Source organism: Lipomyces oligophaga (assembly GCF_038497815.1).
Source record: "Lipomyces oligophaga strain CBS 7107 unplaced genomic scaffold V1516scaffold_1, whole genome shotgun sequence".
NCBI classification, from domain to species: domain Eukaryota; kingdom Fungi; phylum Ascomycota; class Lipomycetes; order Lipomycetales; family Lipomycetaceae; genus Lipomyces; species [Lipomyces] oligophaga.
This window is the reverse complement of record NW_027117785.1, coordinates 2,034,662-2,052,691: the sequence shown is the minus strand read 5'-3', so window position 1 is coordinate 2,052,691 and position 18,030 is coordinate 2,034,662. Positions and strand designations below refer to the sequence as shown.

Below are 18,030 nucleotides of genomic sequence, written 5' to 3'. Positions count from 1 at the left end.
ACCTTGGATTTCATCCAGCCTATCCAATTTCGCATCAGACTTTGCACAATTTCCCGAGTTCAGCTTTTGTCGACTTGGCCTGCCTTAACGTGCTTCCACTTCGTTGATCATCTGTTGTGCAAGGTTTTTTTGTAATTTTACACTGCAGATATGACCTCAGTGACATCACTGACTCCAAGGAGAGTAAAGGTATATGAGCTTCAACATGAGAGTTGGTACGACAGGGGAACAGGGTTTTGCGTCGGTGACTATGTTCAGGTTAGCATTACGAATTTGCCTGTTGGTATACTTCATAGGCTGCTAATTTCATCTCCAGGATGAGGCATTCATTTTGGTTAAGAGCGAGGACGCCGCAGAAAAATATCTACTCGAGACCAGAATATATCGCGAAGTACAATATCAGAAGCAGCAAGGTAAGCTTTTCATCGATTTTTTTTTGTTAGTCGATTGAACTCGTTTGAGAACTGACGTTTTAAGATACGCTAATAGTATGGACCGAACCTGACGATACTGATCTGGCTTTGAGTTTCCAAGAGCGAGAGGGCTGTGCATCTGTATGGGATTTCATAACCGAAGTCCAGCGACAGCTCGCGTCAGATGAACTACCTTCAGATGATGCTGTCGAAAACTGCTTGATCTCTATTCCTACAGATCCTGCTCTCAAGAATTTAAGGGAGATCGAAAGAAGTATATCATTGGCTTCACAAACTCCGTATGGTCGAGATGCTGTTGTTCGTGAAGTATTGGATCATGTAATGTGCTCCATTTCATGCATACTTATATGATTTTTTCTAATTATTGGTAGAATTATATTGCAAAACTTATTCATATTCTCGAAGAAGCAGAAGATCTTGAAAGCCTAGAGGACCTGCACAGTCTTTGTCAAATCATAAAATTAATAGGTATGGTACTTTAAGAATCTTAATATAATGGCCTAACAATGGAAGTATTAATGAATGACAATACTATTATGGAGCAGATAGTTCTTGACGAATATTACCTCGGAGTATTTGGCATTCTGGAGTATGATCCTGAATTTGCTACTAATAAAGCGAACCATCGAGAATATATTTCCGATCAGTCCAGATTTAAGGAGGTGGTTCCGATTCCCGATCCTGAAATTCGCAATAAGATTCAATATACTTTTCGGTTACAGTATTTAAAAGATGTCATTTTAGCTCGCGTTCTTGATGATCTTACGTTTTCGACTTTAAGCTCTATGATCTATTTTCATCAGGTCGAGATATTAAACTATTTACAACATAATGACAGCTTCACAACTGAACTCTTTAATATTTTCAACGATGATATCGAATTTTCTTCGAGAGAATCTGATTTTTCTCGTTTATCTCATTCTGAGCTCTCTAAAAGACGAGATGCTGTACGGTTTCTTTATCAAATTTGTCTCACTGCCAAACACTTCCCGAATAATCAAAGAACTATTCTTTACTCCTGCTTTATGAAAAAAGGACTCCTCAATGTTATTAATTTTGCCTTCCGAGATGATCTTTCCAATATTCGCAGCGCTGGAACCGAACTTATACTAGCAATATTGGATCATGATCCTTCGCTTTTACGCGCGAGTTCCTCTAAAAGCCATTCGCAGCATGTTGCTATTTTGGATACTATGATTGATCTTCTGCTCTCCGAATCAGACTTTGGTGTTATTTCTCAGATTTCTGATGCGATACAGATCTTGTTGGATCCATTCTCAGGTCAAGTCATAGATATGTTCAGAAAGCAATCCGACATGCTGCCACACCAGAGGTCAGAAGATCCAGAAGTAGAAATATTTTTGGATTCTTTTTATTCTCAATTTGCCGACAAACTATTCGCCAAATTTAAATCTATTTCCAGTACTCTAAAACATATAGCTACCGCCGAGGTATCACTTTACGTCTGCTTATGTGATCTGATTTGTTCATTTATTAGATATCATGGCTATCGAAGTCGGACTTTTCTGGTAGAATCTAGCATACTGCAGAATATTGTCATACTTTTTGAAGGAAGCCACAAGTCTTTAAAGCTGGGTATGTATAATATTTGTTTTCTCGTTCAAGACGTTTAATGGAGCTAGCTGCCTTACGTTGTTTCCGACAATGCTTAAGTACAAATGATGAATTTTATTATCGGTTCTTGATGTCAAATAAGCTTTTTGGTCCAATAATTAAGATGACTTCTGTCATTGCTCTTAAGAATAATCTCTTGAGTTCTGCTTGCCTCGAATTTTTCGAGTTCATTCGTACAGTAAGTTATAACTACTTTCTATTGTCAATTCATGTATTAAGAAAACCTAGGCTAGCGACCGACCGGAATTCAGAACCAATATGCGACTTATAGTTAATCATCTAATTACTTTATATAAGGAAGAATTTTGCAAATTGAAATCATTACCCACTGTTCAATCGCTTCTAGACTTTCAATTTAGTGCTCTCCCTGAAAGTCCTATTACTGGAAATTTGAGTATCCCACAGACTTATAGGTAAGCATCTATCAACATTTAAATTTCGTTTTTCTAATATGATCTCCAGTGATTCTGAAAAGTGGAATAGTATTAGAGAATATGAAATTGACGAAGGAATTTACTTTAGCGCCCCTGAAGAAAATGCTACTTCTGATCCAATGTCTAAATCCGCCGCGTTAGGGCCAATCAATGATGAGGAAGGAAATGTCGCAGAAGAGAGGCTAAATAACGTATTACCTCCTTTTTCAATCCGCGATGACAAGCATGAGTCTTCTTTTAATAAAGCTACGTCAGCTCCATTATCGCAGGAGAACTCAGATGACATAAGGCATATTTCTCCCGAAACGCTAAGTTCACACGGTTCTTTGGTCGATGATCAGATTTCTTCAAATTATTCAGCTCTAAAGACTGACAGTTCGTGCACGGACGTTGCAGACGAAAACTGTAACAATTCCGCTGAAGATCTTTCCAACCATTCAGAGGATGATTTTTTGCAGAAGCGTCGACGCGAAGTAGACGAAGATCCAGATGATGAATCGTCTTCAATACTATCAAAAAAAAAGAAATCTATTATTGCTTCTAAGCGCAAGCCGGCATCTTCACCTACTAATGAGATTGCTAAAAAGAGTATTTTCGCCAAGGCAACAAGCAAAATAAATTTCAAATTTAGCAAGAGCTGAAATTGAAATCGTTATTTCTGTAGTTTCTGCAGACATTTGTAATATAGCATATTTAATAATAAATCAATTTTTGTTTTGAATATATTGGAGATTATATTATAGAAAAGTTGAAGTTATTTCAAATCCTACAGATCAATGCAGGGAATATCGTAGAAATTTGTCAAATGATTAAAGCTTTATCTTGCCATTATTTTGGGCTGCGCTCAACAACGCTAGACTTGGGTTAGTAGAAATGAAGCTAAATCTGACGGAAAAACTTTACCATCTGGATATGGAAGCGAACTTTGACCGATTTGCCAAGCACCACCATCTACCACGATGGTGGTGCCTGTAATGTATGATGCAGCATCAGAAAATAGGAATGCTGTCGCCGCAGCAATGTCCTCCACAGACCCAAAGCGCTGTAATGGGACCGCTTTAGCTGCTTTTTCTCTCAAATCAGACGGTAAGAGCCTGTTAAACCCTTCTGTGCCGGAAATCGGTCCTACATTATTAGCTAGGCTAAGCCATCTTATAAATTTCTACCTCTTACCCGGGGCTATACAATTCAGTCTCACGCCGAACGGTCCTAGCTCAACCGCAAGACTCCTACTCAAAGCGTCGACACCAGCCTTTGCTGCACCCACATGAGACTGGAATTGAACTCCTGATAGGATTAGCTTTTCTAATAACAATTCATGATATCATACCATAGTAATGTAAGGTTGTCGAAACAAAAATTACAACGCCTTTGTTTTGCATAAGTTGAGCCTGCGCAGCTTTCACAGTATTAAAGCTTCAATTTCACATCAGTAGGAACCAGCGATAGTAGTTTTAAAAACCTCACCTTCCCAAGAGATCAATATCAACAACAGTTTTGAATGCATTGGCAGACAAATGCTGAAAATCAGCTAAAAAATTCCCCGCTGCTCCACAAATCACAAAATCTATTTTTCCTAGCTCTTTGACTGCTTGGTCGACCGCCTCGTTCATAGCCGAAATGCTTCGTACATCAGCAGCAATACCTATAACCTTGCTTCCAGCACGAAGCTGCTTGATAGCTGCTGCAGCCGAATCAGCAGCATCCTTTTTACGTCCCACAATTGCGGCGTTAGCTCCTAATGTCACTAAGAGAGCGACCTGTCTGCTGCAAATCGTCCCCTGGAACAGACAGAAAGATCAGTACTCTGCTGAAATACGCAAGCAAATTCTGAAAGATCTTACAGAACCACCAGTACATAGAACAACTTTATCTGCAAATAAGCCTTCACGAAAAACAGATCCAAAACTGTCAGTTGCAGTCATTTTTCGCGAAATAATTAGAATGCTGCGTAATATCACTAATCTGCGAAGTAATAATACGAGCAGCCAAGATCTTATTTCTAGACTTGAACCCCGCATCCCATCTTCACGTGTACTTCATCCCTACAGTCAGTACCTTCCTCGGCTAGAGACTCCAAGTGATTGTCCGCTATCACATCTGCTCTCCGCAAACGTTCGAATAACTTTTTGGTAAAGCTCTAAGATCAATTGATATATCTCATACTTCGACTGTGTACTATTAAAAATATTTTTTTTAAATTTTTTTTACAGTCTAAATATGCTTGATATAACTAACAAAACAAACTTTCATGGTCTGCGGCTTCAGTCTGAGCTGTTATGGATTCTGCCGGGGTTTGATCCCAATCAATACTCCTCAGGACGGCAAGTGAATCAAAATTCGAGTTCCCACCCCGAGGCTATGTAACGTTATAAAGCAAAGATATTCTATAAAAGATCTATTATTATTGACTCTACGATACCAACATTTGCTTCTATCTCATTGCGAGATTTCTCAGGCACTCTGACACACCATTTTAGTAGTAGTATTCTACTTCTGCCTCAGTCTCTCCCTGAATTCCTGTACTTCCCTGTGCTTATAGTGATCAACTCGCGTCGACATGATTCCCAAAGGTTTCAGGGAGGTTTTGAGGCAGAAGTAAAATATCACTGCTAAACCACACCTCTTCCCTTGTTGACGTAATGGTCTGCTCCCAGTCTTAAGATCAAATTCACCTAGTATTATCTGATCAATGTTGAACCTCCATCAGCTTATATCCATGAAGATTTTTTATAGTCTTGATTCTGCTTTACATAGCAGTACTCGCATCCGATAAGTCAAAAGTGCTGAGTAGAACTGTTTCACTTAATCAGAGCCAGAAATTTTGTTTGCTTATATCCTGACTATATTACGCTTATGAAAAAAAACTTTAAGCTCATAAATATTTGGAGCCATATGCTATGTTGCTACATATCTTGAGTCGCTAAGTTTATCGTCAATAAAATTCCGTCCTGTTGCACTCTCGAAACATAGTGATATCCTGAAGGAGCGGATTGGAAGCCATCGAATGAGTTGCGTGTGCTATTCCTTGCTCTTACCAACAGCATAATTCGATTTAAGATAATTTGAAAGCAAAAGTCTATGCGCCTAGATATTACTAAATTGGTTTTAGAGATAAATTTTCGATCAGAATTAAGTAATATTGTTATTTTGGTTTATAGGATTCTTTAATATAGCTAAAAACTTATTTTAAAGTTATCCAATTTTCGACAAGTAATTTTTCTTCCGAAAAATAAAATCTAGTCTTTTTCCAGGTCGTGGATTATTTAAATTAACGACGTGAGAGTATAGAGAGATGGTGTACGGAGGTAAAAACTAATTTGAGATCAGTCTCCGGGTTCACTAAGAATTGCGCTGAACGAAGAAATAGATAATAGTTTATGATTTAGATTACTCGACATTATTAAATCGTCCACTTTTAACAATGAAGAATATCTACGAAAAGTTGAGAATATGAGCATCAAGCTGTTCCATCACTCTATTATTTGCTAACCTTTCAAACTAGAATTGCCTATTTATCAGCTCATATCTTTCTTTCACACTTGAGTACGATCAATATTTAAACATCACAAATTAAAAAACCTAGATTTTTTAAAAAAATAACTATAACATCAAATATATCTCTGGTTGATGCTCATATTGACATTTGTTGCTTTGATATTAAATCTTTGAATGCTCCAATCACGTCAAAAGTAGAAAATAACACTGGAATATCTTCTGTTCAACTTGCAGAGCAGAGCCTAACTGTAATGCTATCCATATCATAAATTTGGAACTCACTACTGATTATTATTGCTATCAGGTCATAAGAATCCAGTAGTTTATTAATTACACGCAGTGAACTGAATCAGAATTTTAAATTTGATTAAAATAAGTTGAATCATTTTGAATAGATTCAAACTTGTTGAAATGGGAAGAAATTCATCTGTATAATCAAATCTGAATTCGGATTACCTACCTCATAATCTCTTTCCTTGAGTCACATATCCTAATTGATTATCTGGCCGTATCAATATATTTCTGATACAACTTTCAGATGTAGCTGGAAGATTTTCAGCTTGAAACTGAGATTAGGCTATGTGGTCAAGCGTCAGTCATGGCAGCATACATTATTAAGTCTATATGAAATATTATGGCAACATAACGACAACAGAAAATTAACTATTAAAAACCAAAGATTTAAAAAGATTCAACATACAAAACACATTACTAAAACAGTATCACAATAGTATAACAAATATTTGTTTGCCAAAAAAATGCGCTTGCAAACATACCCATTCTATGGAATTTCTCACCAGTGAGCCAAAAGCATGCTGAATATGTTTTGTTAACCAACCCTATGTGTGTTGTGGAAGCAACATTATTCATCTATGATTCTGCTCCAATAAATATAAAAAAAGGAGTGCAATTATAGAGATCGTCTAAATCTAATCCAGGCTTGACAAAACTACCTAACGTGGAATTCAACTTAATGAACAGCAAAGTAAACTATATACTCAGTAGACTTCTATATTTGTAATACAGAATAACTCATTTACTCTTTGTCTCTTTAATACCGACCAGCTAATACTTATTGCATTTGAGAGTTTATATTATGGCAAATATAGCTCATTTCGGATGGTTTTTTCTTCCTTTAAGTACGACAATGTCCTTTTTCAATAATATTTCAGATTATCCAAAAATTAATTCTGCTAAGTATTTAATAGAAATCGGGGGCGGTAGAGAGATTTGAAGCTGAAGAGACTAGAACTTCCCAGAATTTTAATAGTTTTAGTAGCAGCAGCCCTACAAATAATTCTAGATAAAATTTGCATAAAATTTGAAAAGTTTAATTGTCTGATCATATTAGTTTATTATTAATTTAGCTTGCGCATTTTTTTTAAGAATGCTAGAGATGTAATAAGACGATTAATTAGTGAGAATATTGTTCGCTATGGAACATCTAAATCACGTTCCGACCCACTAAAGTTTTAACTATGGCCTATAATAATACTAGGTGGAAAGCTAGCTATTAGATAATCTAAAAAATTCAGACGCCTCTTTATTAACATATATTCGAATTAATGTGCTGATAGCATAGCAACTTTCGATACATAAAGGTTGTAGGCAGGCTTAGATACGTAGAATTTTATTGAGTAACAATTTATGCTGCTTCCTGAACCAATGAATAATTTAGAATGAATTCATTGACATAATCAAAGATTTCACAATATCATAATATGTCTTTGCTTTTAAATAAGAGAAAGCAAAGGGAACTAGAAATTAGATCGAAGATTTAGCGCTTATAACTATTTACTTGATATGGGCTTGATTTAGTAAGGTCAAATCTTATACATTCACAGATGCATTTGTAGTTGGAGTCTTCATGCTAGTTCCAGAATTCCAATCAGAAAAAATTCACGTATTCTAATTACGGAATCCAAGCAATCAACTTATTCAAATGAATTTTTCAGACTAAAATTTTTTGATTAGTACTATGGATCTAGCTGTACATATGAAGGATATGTTAATATGTAGATAGTACGAAATTAAGGGCGGTTTCTGACCGTGGAAACGAAGATACTTTTTAGTGAATTGCAAAAAATTTAAGTCGTCACGTAGTTCTCGAGATAAAATATTGAGACTGTAATTAATCAAACTTCACGAACTAACCCGATCATATTAGGTTTGATCTGCCATGCGTCGAAAAGTGATCTCCTCTTGGTTCAAGTATTGGCTAACGTAGGTGCGAGGTTCTTAAATTCTCTGTATTACTATGAAGTAATTGAATATATCTGTAAATTTGAAGAAAAGCTGAAAGACAGCTTAGTGAACACTATTTGCCTATTAAAGCACTAATGGTGTAAATTATGTGCAATAAACAGTAGGTCTCTGCGTTCGTACATAAATCGTAGAGTTTTTACTCAACATTCTGCATAAGCAAAACTGATTCTCACGTTTTACAGTTGCTCACGTTAATATAGTAGGAACATCTAGAAATTAAAATTACTTGATGGGATCATGTCTATAAACCTTTTGAAAAGATTAAGCTTGAAAAATATGTACAGTTTAATTCTGAGCAATAGTTCTTGCAATTGAACTACTCTTAAAATAACAAGTAATAAGAAGTGAAATATAAAATTAACATAAGAATAAAACCCAAATTCAAATTTATCCCATTTTAAATGGAATGGCATTGTAATAGCAGAAGACTATGGGCTGAACATCAAATCTCGAAAACTGGACGATCGAGGATCATAGCCTAAACAGTAGCCAAGCATAATTGCCAAACATAAGGAGAAGGCTATCTATAATGGGAGAGTTTGAGGAGATTATGGAATGGTAGCTAAATATTTCAGTATTAGATATGTTGAAAGGCGCTTTGACAGAAATTGATAATAAAATCCGGCATCTATGATTACATCTTCCGCAAACGTAATCATGAAAATCAATATTAAACTCTTAAGTAGTGAACATTGCGCTACAGTTTGTATTTCACATCAATAGAAAAATTACTTATTTTGAAAGAAGGCAATAATTGTGTCTGTGGATAGACGGAGGTCACTATCAAAACATAAGCTCGACTTATTTCGATTTGTTGAATGTAACAAACATATAATAGTCCTGTTGCCTTAACTTTATTAAGAAGTTTATTATTGAACCAAGGTATCGCCAAATTTGAGCGAAATCCCTTAACTTTCACTAAATAGATAAACATGATGCATTTGAAAGTATTTTCACATATTTGAACTCTATTCCGAAATTTCGGCCCAAAATTAAAGACTCAATGGTACATTTTGAAATTAAGGATATAACATTTACAAACCGATTTTGATTCAGATTGAAATTCGGCGAGATAGCTGGGTGATGAATCTTACTTGGACTTCAAATTATTTTTTATAAGAGAATACATCAAGTATTATAAGAAAGAGTGCTTTGATCATCCGATTAAAATATCATTCCAGAATCTTGTCGAATTAAAATTCAAACGATAATTATAAAAGAGAGATATTAATTCGTTTATTCAATGCAAGAAAAAAAATTTCCAGTAGTGATATTACCACGATATTGAGAGACTCTCTAGCCGTAGATTATTATATTAGAGTAATTGCCTCTGATAATATTTGCTCGTTATGATGAGATAGCCCATCTCAAATGGAATATAGCCAACAAAATTTTGTTTTGACAAAGGCATGAAGATTAAAGATTTGGAGTCATAGGTTACATTTTTACACTTCTAGTCTAAAAGCTGAGTTGTAATCATGACCAATAGTTTGAACTCGAATTGACCTGAAAAATCTAATTAGTAAAAAAATTGACGTGCTAAAGGCGCATCAAGGATATAAGGAACAGCAAACTTAAATAACATGCTTTTTTTTTGGCTTTATGGCTCCTCTTCTGTTGCTAGCCATAATTGGAGATACAGAATTGTGATAAATGAAACTTGCAAGGGTGAAGAGGTAAAACGCGCAAAGTATTCCGTAAACTGGAAGAATAGAGCAAACTCCAAGATTGATTAATTAAAATAAAGAGAATTGCATATCATTCAAGTTATGTGAGGACACAAAGATTGCTCTATAATTTCTAATACACTTATCGTAAAAATAGTAAAGCCTTATAATAATGCCTTGTGTCAGATCGATTCCATTTGCAGCTATTATTTACTGGATTTGAGAAATATAATAGCGATTTTCATAGGTGCAATTAGTAGATATCTTTCTACAGATTCAGGTATGAAAAATAGATTTCGACTCATTCAAGGAAAAGAAGTTTGAGCTTACAAAAGTTTCCAAAATTTATAAGAAATATTAAATTTTTCATTATTCTTCATCTTGAATTAATCATTCAACGGAATTCATTATGAATTTCTAAAATGGATTTTACAAAATGAAAAGCTAATGAGAAACTCTCTGCGCTTTCTATTTATTTAGAAAGCCGTTAACGAGTGATTTAATTAGATGTGTGCCAGAAAATTATCTTTGTTGTGGTCTATTACAGATTGCCGGCATTCGAAATTTGCTTCCCAAATAGCAATTGAGTGTGGAAGCAGTTGCACGATCCGGCTAATATGGCTCTTATATATTTCAATTTCAGCTGATTAAGGTTTTTATTCATAAAAATAATTTGCCTCGAGGTAGATAAATATGGATCAAATCTTCCTTCAACGTAGGGATAAATCACTTTATTCTATTAGATAGCCGGACCTCTTGTGTTCTAATCAAAGTTGGTTTGTAGATTATGCGAATCTCTGTTTAAAGGCTTAATATTGAATTATTACTCGATTGTCAGTAAGATAAAAAAGTTATTGAGAACAAAAAAGCTGGAGATTGAAAATTCGATCACTGATACGGCCACCACCAAATCCAGTAATTAGCCATCTAAATATTTATATTAATTCTAAATACACTGCAATAAATTGACACGAGAAAACTTTTTACTACAGCGAAGAAGCTAAGTAGGTATAGCTAATAGAAATAATTAATAATTCCAACCCAGTCAAGGGCTTAAAGTGATCATTCTGTTTCGGTCTACGGCTATTGCCCATTTTATTGCGCTTTTCCAGCATTTCAAGGGACAATCAGCGAAAAATAAATAGGAAGCTTAATTTTCACTGCTAAATTCTATGGTAAACAAGCGAATCTTTGCAATAATACATACGAATAAAGATGGAACAAGGCAGTGATCTTAAATCTGGGCAATCTATCTTTAACCGAGACATCATTAGAGTATTCTAATTACTCAGTTAATCACGATCAATCTCGTGTACCATAAATTATGTCTTAAAAGATTATTTTGATAGTTGAAAAAGCATTTAAGATATTTCTTTTGAATCTAGAGTAAACTGAATATATGGTTGACTTTTCTGACATGGTTACAAGTAATTAGTTACGCTACTATCAAAAGTGCTTACATGCTGAATATCTTGATTTTCAATAGACGATTGCTTTCAAATTTTAATTAATATGGCCATTCAACAGTCTATGGACTTAAAGAATCGTATTACTAATATAAAATACCAATTTGCTTTGTCGTTTTTACCTATTCTATCACCATGTTCTTGTTGCTCCAGCTAAATATTTTTTCAATAATGTGAACATTCAAAATCGAACTATCCAATTTTTTTGCTTACATGTACTAAACAAAATCAACAAAATCACCAGAATTCAGAAAAATGGTGTCCAGAAATTTTTCGCTGCTAGATTAGTTCAATATGAAATATCAAGTAAAAAGCAATTACTTTCTAACCCTAGAGGGTATATTTTGTCAGCTACAATTAGTCTTTGGAAAATGCAATATGCAAACTAGAGACAAACCATTAGGATTTAGCTTAAAGCCTCATGGTGTTTCCTCTCTCTTGTGCGGAGCTCCTGAATAGACCTATAGTCCATAGCGGAAGTATTCACTCATTCATATGCCGTCTAATAATAAGAAGGTTTATTCTATAACTCAAATCCGCAACTAACGAGTCCAATCATATTATTTTGTTCGGTCAAATGAATGCGTTAAAAATTTTTAATTAAGGATAATTATCATTATATATAACAGCCTCCATAAGTAGCTGCAAATAGTCGAAAGGCAAAAGTATAACATCAACTTGAATGCGAGACTGATAAGTAATAGATTTGTTTCAAACGTGTGTAGAAGAGTTAACATCGAAATTTCAACGAATACGTGAAAGAGAATCTGCTGTCGTAAAAAAGTTAGAACGTATCTGAAGCATGATTTACTGAAATTTTCAGTCTAAAATTGGTCTACTGGGTTAACAAATTTAAAAAAGGCACCTATTATAAGTTAAATATCAGTAAACGTGCTAGTTACGAATTACATATGAAAATGATTTTAATATTTTATTCGTGACTTATAAGGTTAAGAATACAAATGCTTTGAAACGGATAATTATGAGCAGGAGGTCATCCTCATTGAAGATCAAATCTAAAACCTGATATTGATTATAGCTGAAAAATTTAATCGTTTTACTTTCCTTACGGGTCTTAATTTGACGGCACTGGAATTTGTTTTTATTCAAGAGAGTAAGCTTGAATATATTCCAGGCTTTCGTACACGTTACATGTCCCAACAACCTACTCTGACCTCGATACAATATTTTATCTCGTAGGTCTAAAACTAAACAGCAAACCACCGGGCCATCATCAACAGAAGGTGGGAGATATATAATTTGCTGCTGCGTTAGATCGAACTCCAGTTGCGATCATTTTACGAGCATTAGATTAATGTATGAATCCATTAGTTTCATAGTTCTCATCGCTTTCTAGAAAGCTCAGATGTTAACTAAGCAGGTCTCAAACTGACCCGCCAGATTTATCAGCTATATGTCTAATCATTTGTATGGGTTTTATCTACAACTTTGACTTCTCCTAATACACGCAGTTAGCGTCTATTCATTGATAATATTGAACTATAACTAATTAAATGTACCCTTGAACTGAAGAAAGATCATAATCATTCTTAACCATATAAAGACTAGTAAAGTTCAGGGCTAAATAAAGTTGAGATCGTAGTTGTTCAAAATAACTTCATCTTTGAAGTAGAATATTTGTTTCTATCACATAAAACTTGAAGTTATGTGACTAAAAACTTTTCTATAGGCTTTTGATTTTTTAAGACCTTACAAACTTTTAGGCTTGTATCCCTCAAAATGAAAATGAATCCATATCACGAGTTCCATAATGCAAAGATCAAGATTTGCGCTCTGTTCAGCTGTAACCAACATCAACTACTGCATAAAAATATATTCAAGCCCTGTCGAAGAACTATCTGTCGTATGAACATTGACAGCATTTTTTACTGAAATACTTGAATGCTGGCGTATATTATTTATCTCTCTAAACAATCTCAGTTTGTTAAAATGATCTTATCTATTTTCTTTGTACAGGAGAATTTTTTACTCACTTTTGTCTATAACTCTGCTACGCTCCAAAAATGAAAATAGTCAAGTAATGTAAAATGAACTCTCTATTGCCATACTATATAACTAATTCTGAGTATCATTCTCTACTATAATTGATCTTTTGATGAATATGTTCAATTCAATGGCTCTGATTGCAATGATTATAGTTGCATGAAGATTTCATAATTGCTGAGATACAATAGCAAAAGTAGCCGACTCTTGACAATGAGTAAGAAAGGATTTGTAGTAATTCCTATTTGTCAAAGCTAAATCTAAAGCAAAAATATTTAGTGAATTTATGCAAAAAGTACTGGAGATGAATTTCTCGGATCATTTCTAGGTTACTTTGACTAATTTGCACAAAAACCTTCAGTGGGAGTGAAAGTGTTCTCAGATAGATAGATACCTTGCTCTAGTTAGTTTGATGCACGTCTTACATTATTACTTCATCTAATTAAAGTTAACTGCAAGACTGAAAATCTTGGCCTTTTGACACAATTCTAAAAATATACTCAGCAGCAAAGGAAATTAAAGAAAATGTAAATACATAAATTGCGACAAATAATTATATCGCAATATTTGACTAAAGAGCTCATGCATTGGATTTCTACATAATCAATAGATCATACTTATAGAAGAGAAGAGGTTTTAATAATAGTTTCAAATACCATGAGTTCGGAGTTGTGAGACAACTAGAAATGAAAAACCAGCTATATCTTTTTGAGGTGGAGACTAACCTTTGTTCACTTCGAATTTGATTGCGAATTCAGCTGAGATTGGCTCCATATTTTCGTAAGGCTTGTCTGCAGGTTGATAAAAAAATGATCTGACTATTTAGCTTAATTAGTTTGCTTTTAACACAAGTTGAACCTTTTAAATCCAATTCTGCAATTAACTTTCAGAGTAGAATTTTCTTATTTGTAGTTATTTTAGATTTAATTAGTCACAATGAATCAAGTATCGCTATTTCTAACTGATGATCAGCTCAAGAATTAACAGTATATTAGTGATTAATTTGTCCAAAGGTTTCATGAAACTTGATTGAGAAACTTTTCGATGTAATTATGCATTCTTAGAGTTGTATGTATCAACCATATCAGTCAATTAAGATTTTAACTAGAAACCAGTTATGCGTCATGGAATAACTTGAAATCTCAGCGAGTTTAAAAGTTATTTATACGCTCATAATCAAAAAATCGAAACTACCTGCAGCAATGCAGGTTTTCCAAAACTAGACTTCCAGCACAGCAATGGCTGTATGAGTTCGACTCGACGTAAAGGAGTGATATTTCAAATAGAGCATAAATGATGCCCTCCTGTTAGATGAGATACTGTATGTAAAGAAAAAACTTTCTGCCAGATCAATAACACTTACTGTATTCAAAATCCCCAAAATCATAAGTTTTGCGAAGCCGTTTCAACAAGTGTGACCAAATCTTAAAGAATTGCTTCTTCGATCGTAAAAAAAATTGCCTGATATTATACGCAAACAATAAACCGCTTAAATTATTATCATATGTGATCAAAATTATATAAAACTACTGAAATTCAATTTTAGAACAAATAGGGCCTGCTTTCTGTTCTTAATATTTATACGGCATAATTCGCGTTGGCCTATTAAGTAATTTTGCTAATCCTGAAAGAAGTCATATTTATTAGCAGATAAGATGCATGAAAATTATTTTAAATGTAGCAATTTCTCTCGTGTTTCTGCTGTACGTAATATCCGTTGGTAATATCCTGACTCGGGATCTGATGCATATCCAAGACTTAGAGAATATAATAGTATTTAATTTGAAGTTGCTTATTTTATTTCTCTGGCTTAAAGTAATGTTGCAGAAAACAGTAAATAATTTATTTAAGCCTATCTGGCAAATTATATTAACGAAATGACAGTATGCGGCAAGAATATTTTATTTCACAAATCGTTATTGCCGCTGTTTTAAGAAATATTAATTTTTTGGTTCAAACTTTTACGTACAAAATGGACTTTAATTTTGTGGGGAAAACCAATTTATTGTTTCCGAACGCAGTGAATCTACCAATACAAAGAAACCAATACCTTTCTTTAATGACTTCAAAGAGATTCTAAAATAGTGTGACGTAGATGACCATATATTTGAGTTTTTACAGACAATAGATACATTTAATTGCCGGAAAAGTTGAAAAGTTGCTTATAGATTTGGCATTTTTATGTTTTGACTTCAGATGAGGGTCTATGTGCTCTGTCAGCTTGGTCACACTACATTATCGTCAAAGCGAAAAAATCTAGCTATACATATAGCATAGAAAAAAGATAAGAGAAATTTTGAAGACTAACCTGTTGGACTGATCACTTGCAGAAAGGTGTTGTTATAAATATTAGACAGAGCGTTGAATTAATAAAAAGGTCTTCTTTGCTCTTCTTTCGGTTCGATGATAGGTTGTCAATTTAACTCATAGTCAAAAGAGAAACACACAAAGTCGTGGTCCAAAATATCAGAGCTCTACTAGTAATGGTCGCTGAATAAACTGGTCAGAATGAGAAGAATTTCTTCCCGTTAATCGCTCTGAGCCAGAATCAAGAATAACGTCATTTCTCAGTCGGAAAAACTCTTTCGTAATTACAAGATCAATAGAATATTATGACGGAGATATCCTTGTTCAAGAATCTCGATCAAAATTGTCAACAATATGCCAAAATGGTATCAGATTTGTCATGGAAAATTTTGGGTCTTCTGCGCAGCTTTATAAATGAGCTTCGCCATCCAACCGTAGATTAAATTTGTTGGTAAAAACTTCCCAGGTCTTAGTCAGCCAACAGAGGAAGTCAAAGCGATCGAATCCTAAATAACAACCCTGTAAAGAAGTACTTATCAAAATATTTCTCCCATATCGTTTTCACTCTGTAGTGGAAAGTCCCCTTAAATCGAAAACTAATTAATGTTAACATTGCATTAAGTGAGAATTTTCTGGAAACCCCAATATGTAGTAGATCCTTCAAGAGCAGTAGCACACACCATGCGGCTTGCGGTTCTGCAAGAAAATTAGAATCAAGCAGAACATTCAGTCACTTCGAGTGAAACAAAATATTCTGATCAGGTCAGCTATAATTGATTGTGAGATCTAAGAGAGATTTTATTTAGTTTTAAAAGGCGTGAGTATAGTGTTCCTTATTACTAGTTGCTGCGACTAAACTCTAAGCGTCCGCTAGTTTGAGATTGAACAAGTCGGAAATTTATAAACTGATCTAGTAATTAGCTTTGAAGTACACAATAATGGTAGTTCATAATCCTAACAACTGGTAAGATACATTGACACAAACAATTTCAATTTTATCTGTCGCTAAAGTGTCAAGGCATTGGGTCGATAAGAATTGCGTTGAGTGGGCAAAGGCCTATTTCAAAGAGAGGATTGTAGGCACCTCTGCCTCTACAGATTCAGCATTTGCAGAAATTTCAGATTTGACAAGCCTCACTGGTGATGTCGATGTTAATCAGCGAAAAGGCAAAGTAATTAGTTTGTTTGACTTGCAGTTAGTGTTTTCCTACAAAGGACAAGTTGGAGACACCCTCGTGGATGGATCAATTTCAATTCCTGAAGTAGCCTATGATACGGAAGAAGAAGAATATGTTTTTGATATTTCTATTACTGGCGAAACAAAGGAAAAGCTTCCAATTAAGCTTTTTTTGAGAGAATATCTTGTTCCGAAGCTCCGACAGAAGTTGGCGATTTTTGGTCACGATTTGCTGGAAAGTATGATGAAGTTCTATCTAAATTTGCTGCAGAGATTAATTTTTATTTAGCACATGGTAAAGATATTCAGCATCCCGTTTCGGAGAATAACTCAGAGTTCACCAAATCGGCTCAGATAGCTCAAACATCAGTTAAACCTTCCAAGACTACTAGTAATCAGACTAGCTCGTCACACGGTCAGAATACTGCTTACAATACCACTACATTACATATGGAGCCAGTATTCAACACTAGCGCTGCAGAATTATATGAGACATTTATGAATATAGATCGCGTAGCTGCATGGACTCGATCGCGCCCAATCATCTTCGAGCCTAAAGTTGATGGATTCTTCTCGCTATTTGGAGGAAATGTGAGTGGGAAATTCCTGGTTTTAACAGAAAACAAGTCAATTGCTATGACCTGGCGTTTGAGGGACTGGAAGGATGATCATTTTGCGCAACTCAAGATTGTATTGGATCAAGGAGCTAGCGAAACTAGGGCTATTGTGTCCTGGACTGGAGTACCCATCGGCCAAGAGGTATGAGCGGTCCAGATTGATATTGGCATATTGTTTTACTGACGGAAGCTCTAGGACATTACAAGACAAAATTTTGAAGAATACTATGTTAAATCTATAAAGCTTACATTTGGGTGCGTATATAGAAGTGTTGTTTGTCGGGTAGATAGGCTAATGCTTTGATAAGGTTTGGTGCAGTTTTGTGACGAAGCAAAATTCTAGCTTCGACTATGAGATTAATTTTTTATTTTGCAAATAAATTTTAACCAAATTCTACTAGAAGTATCTGTAAAGACGGCAGCAATCTTGCATTCACGTTGAATCTTGCTCGAACAAAACTGTGGTAGATACCCATTGTGTGCTGGTGTTGATCGTATTCGCAACATACAGAAATTATTGAGGGGT

At 34.6% G+C, this 18,030-nt stretch overlaps 3 protein-coding genes across 3 annotated transcripts; 2 read left to right on the top strand and 1 right to left on the bottom strand.

Annotated features, from left to right (window-relative positions):
* Positions 1 to 150: 150 nt before the first annotated feature.
* V1516DRAFT_662150 (component of IIS longevity pathway SMK-1-domain-containing protein) lies at positions 151 to 3,144 on the top strand (the record flags this gene model as incomplete). Its single annotated transcript, XM_066920422.1, has 8 exons — positions 151 to 258; positions 317 to 413; positions 478 to 752; positions 806 to 902; positions 948 to 2,030; positions 2,078 to 2,247; positions 2,298 to 2,482; positions 2,532 to 3,144. 8 exons carry the CDS (start codon positions 151 to 153, stop codon positions 3,142 to 3,144), a joined length of 2,628 nt encoding a protein of 875 aa, XP_066780264.1.
* Positions 3,054 to 4,727, bottom strand: V1516DRAFT_669358 (uncharacterized protein). Its single transcript, XM_066921168.1, has 5 exons — positions 4,348 to 4,727; positions 3,971 to 4,284; positions 3,834 to 3,919; positions 3,677 to 3,790; positions 3,054 to 3,628 (listed from the first exon to the last, which is right to left on the bottom strand). Exons 1-5 carry the CDS (start codon positions 4,522 to 4,524, stop codon positions 3,357 to 3,359), a joined length of 963 nt encoding a protein of 320 aa, XP_066780263.1. The 5' UTR covers positions 4,525 to 4,727; the 3' UTR covers positions 3,054 to 3,356.
* An 11,705-nt stretch (positions 4,728 to 16,432) lies between these two features.
* Positions 16,433 to 17,863, top strand: V1516DRAFT_669344 (activator of Hsp90 ATPase). Its single transcript, XM_066921167.1, has 6 exons — positions 16,433 to 16,527; positions 16,625 to 16,674; positions 16,729 to 17,126; positions 17,177 to 17,646; positions 17,701 to 17,759; positions 17,813 to 17,863. Exons 2-6 carry the CDS (start codon positions 16,649 to 16,651, stop codon positions 17,829 to 17,831), a joined length of 972 nt encoding a protein of 323 aa, XP_066780262.1. The 5' UTR covers positions 16,433 to 16,527; positions 16,625 to 16,648; the 3' UTR covers positions 17,832 to 17,863.
* Positions 17,864 to 18,030: the final 167 nt, after the last annotated feature.

Bases quoted from the DNA above. Each gene is read 5' to 3' on its own strand.
- V1516DRAFT_669358 (XM_066921168.1), bottom strand. From the start codon at position 4,524: ATGCGGGGTTCAAGTCTAGAAATAAGATCTTGGCTGCTCGTATTATTA. The intron at 3,920-3,970 runs GTGAGGTTTTTA...GTGAAATTGAAG, and splicing joins GATATTGATCTCTTGGGAAG to CTTTAATACTGTGAAAGCTG. The intron at 3,629-3,676 runs GTAAGAGGTAGA...CTAATAATGTAG, and splicing joins ACTGAATTGTATAGCCCCGG to GACCGATTTCCGGCACAGAA.
- V1516DRAFT_669344 (XM_066921167.1), top strand. From the start codon at position 16,649: ATGGTAGTTCATAATCCTAACAACTG. The intron at 16,675-16,728 runs GTAAGATACATT...TAAAGTGTCAAG, and splicing joins GTTCATAATCCTAACAACTG to GCATTGGGTCGATAAGAATT. The intron at 17,647-17,700 runs GTATGAGCGGTC...CGGAAGCTCTAG, and splicing joins GAGTACCCATCGGCCAAGAG to GACATTACAAGACAAAATTT.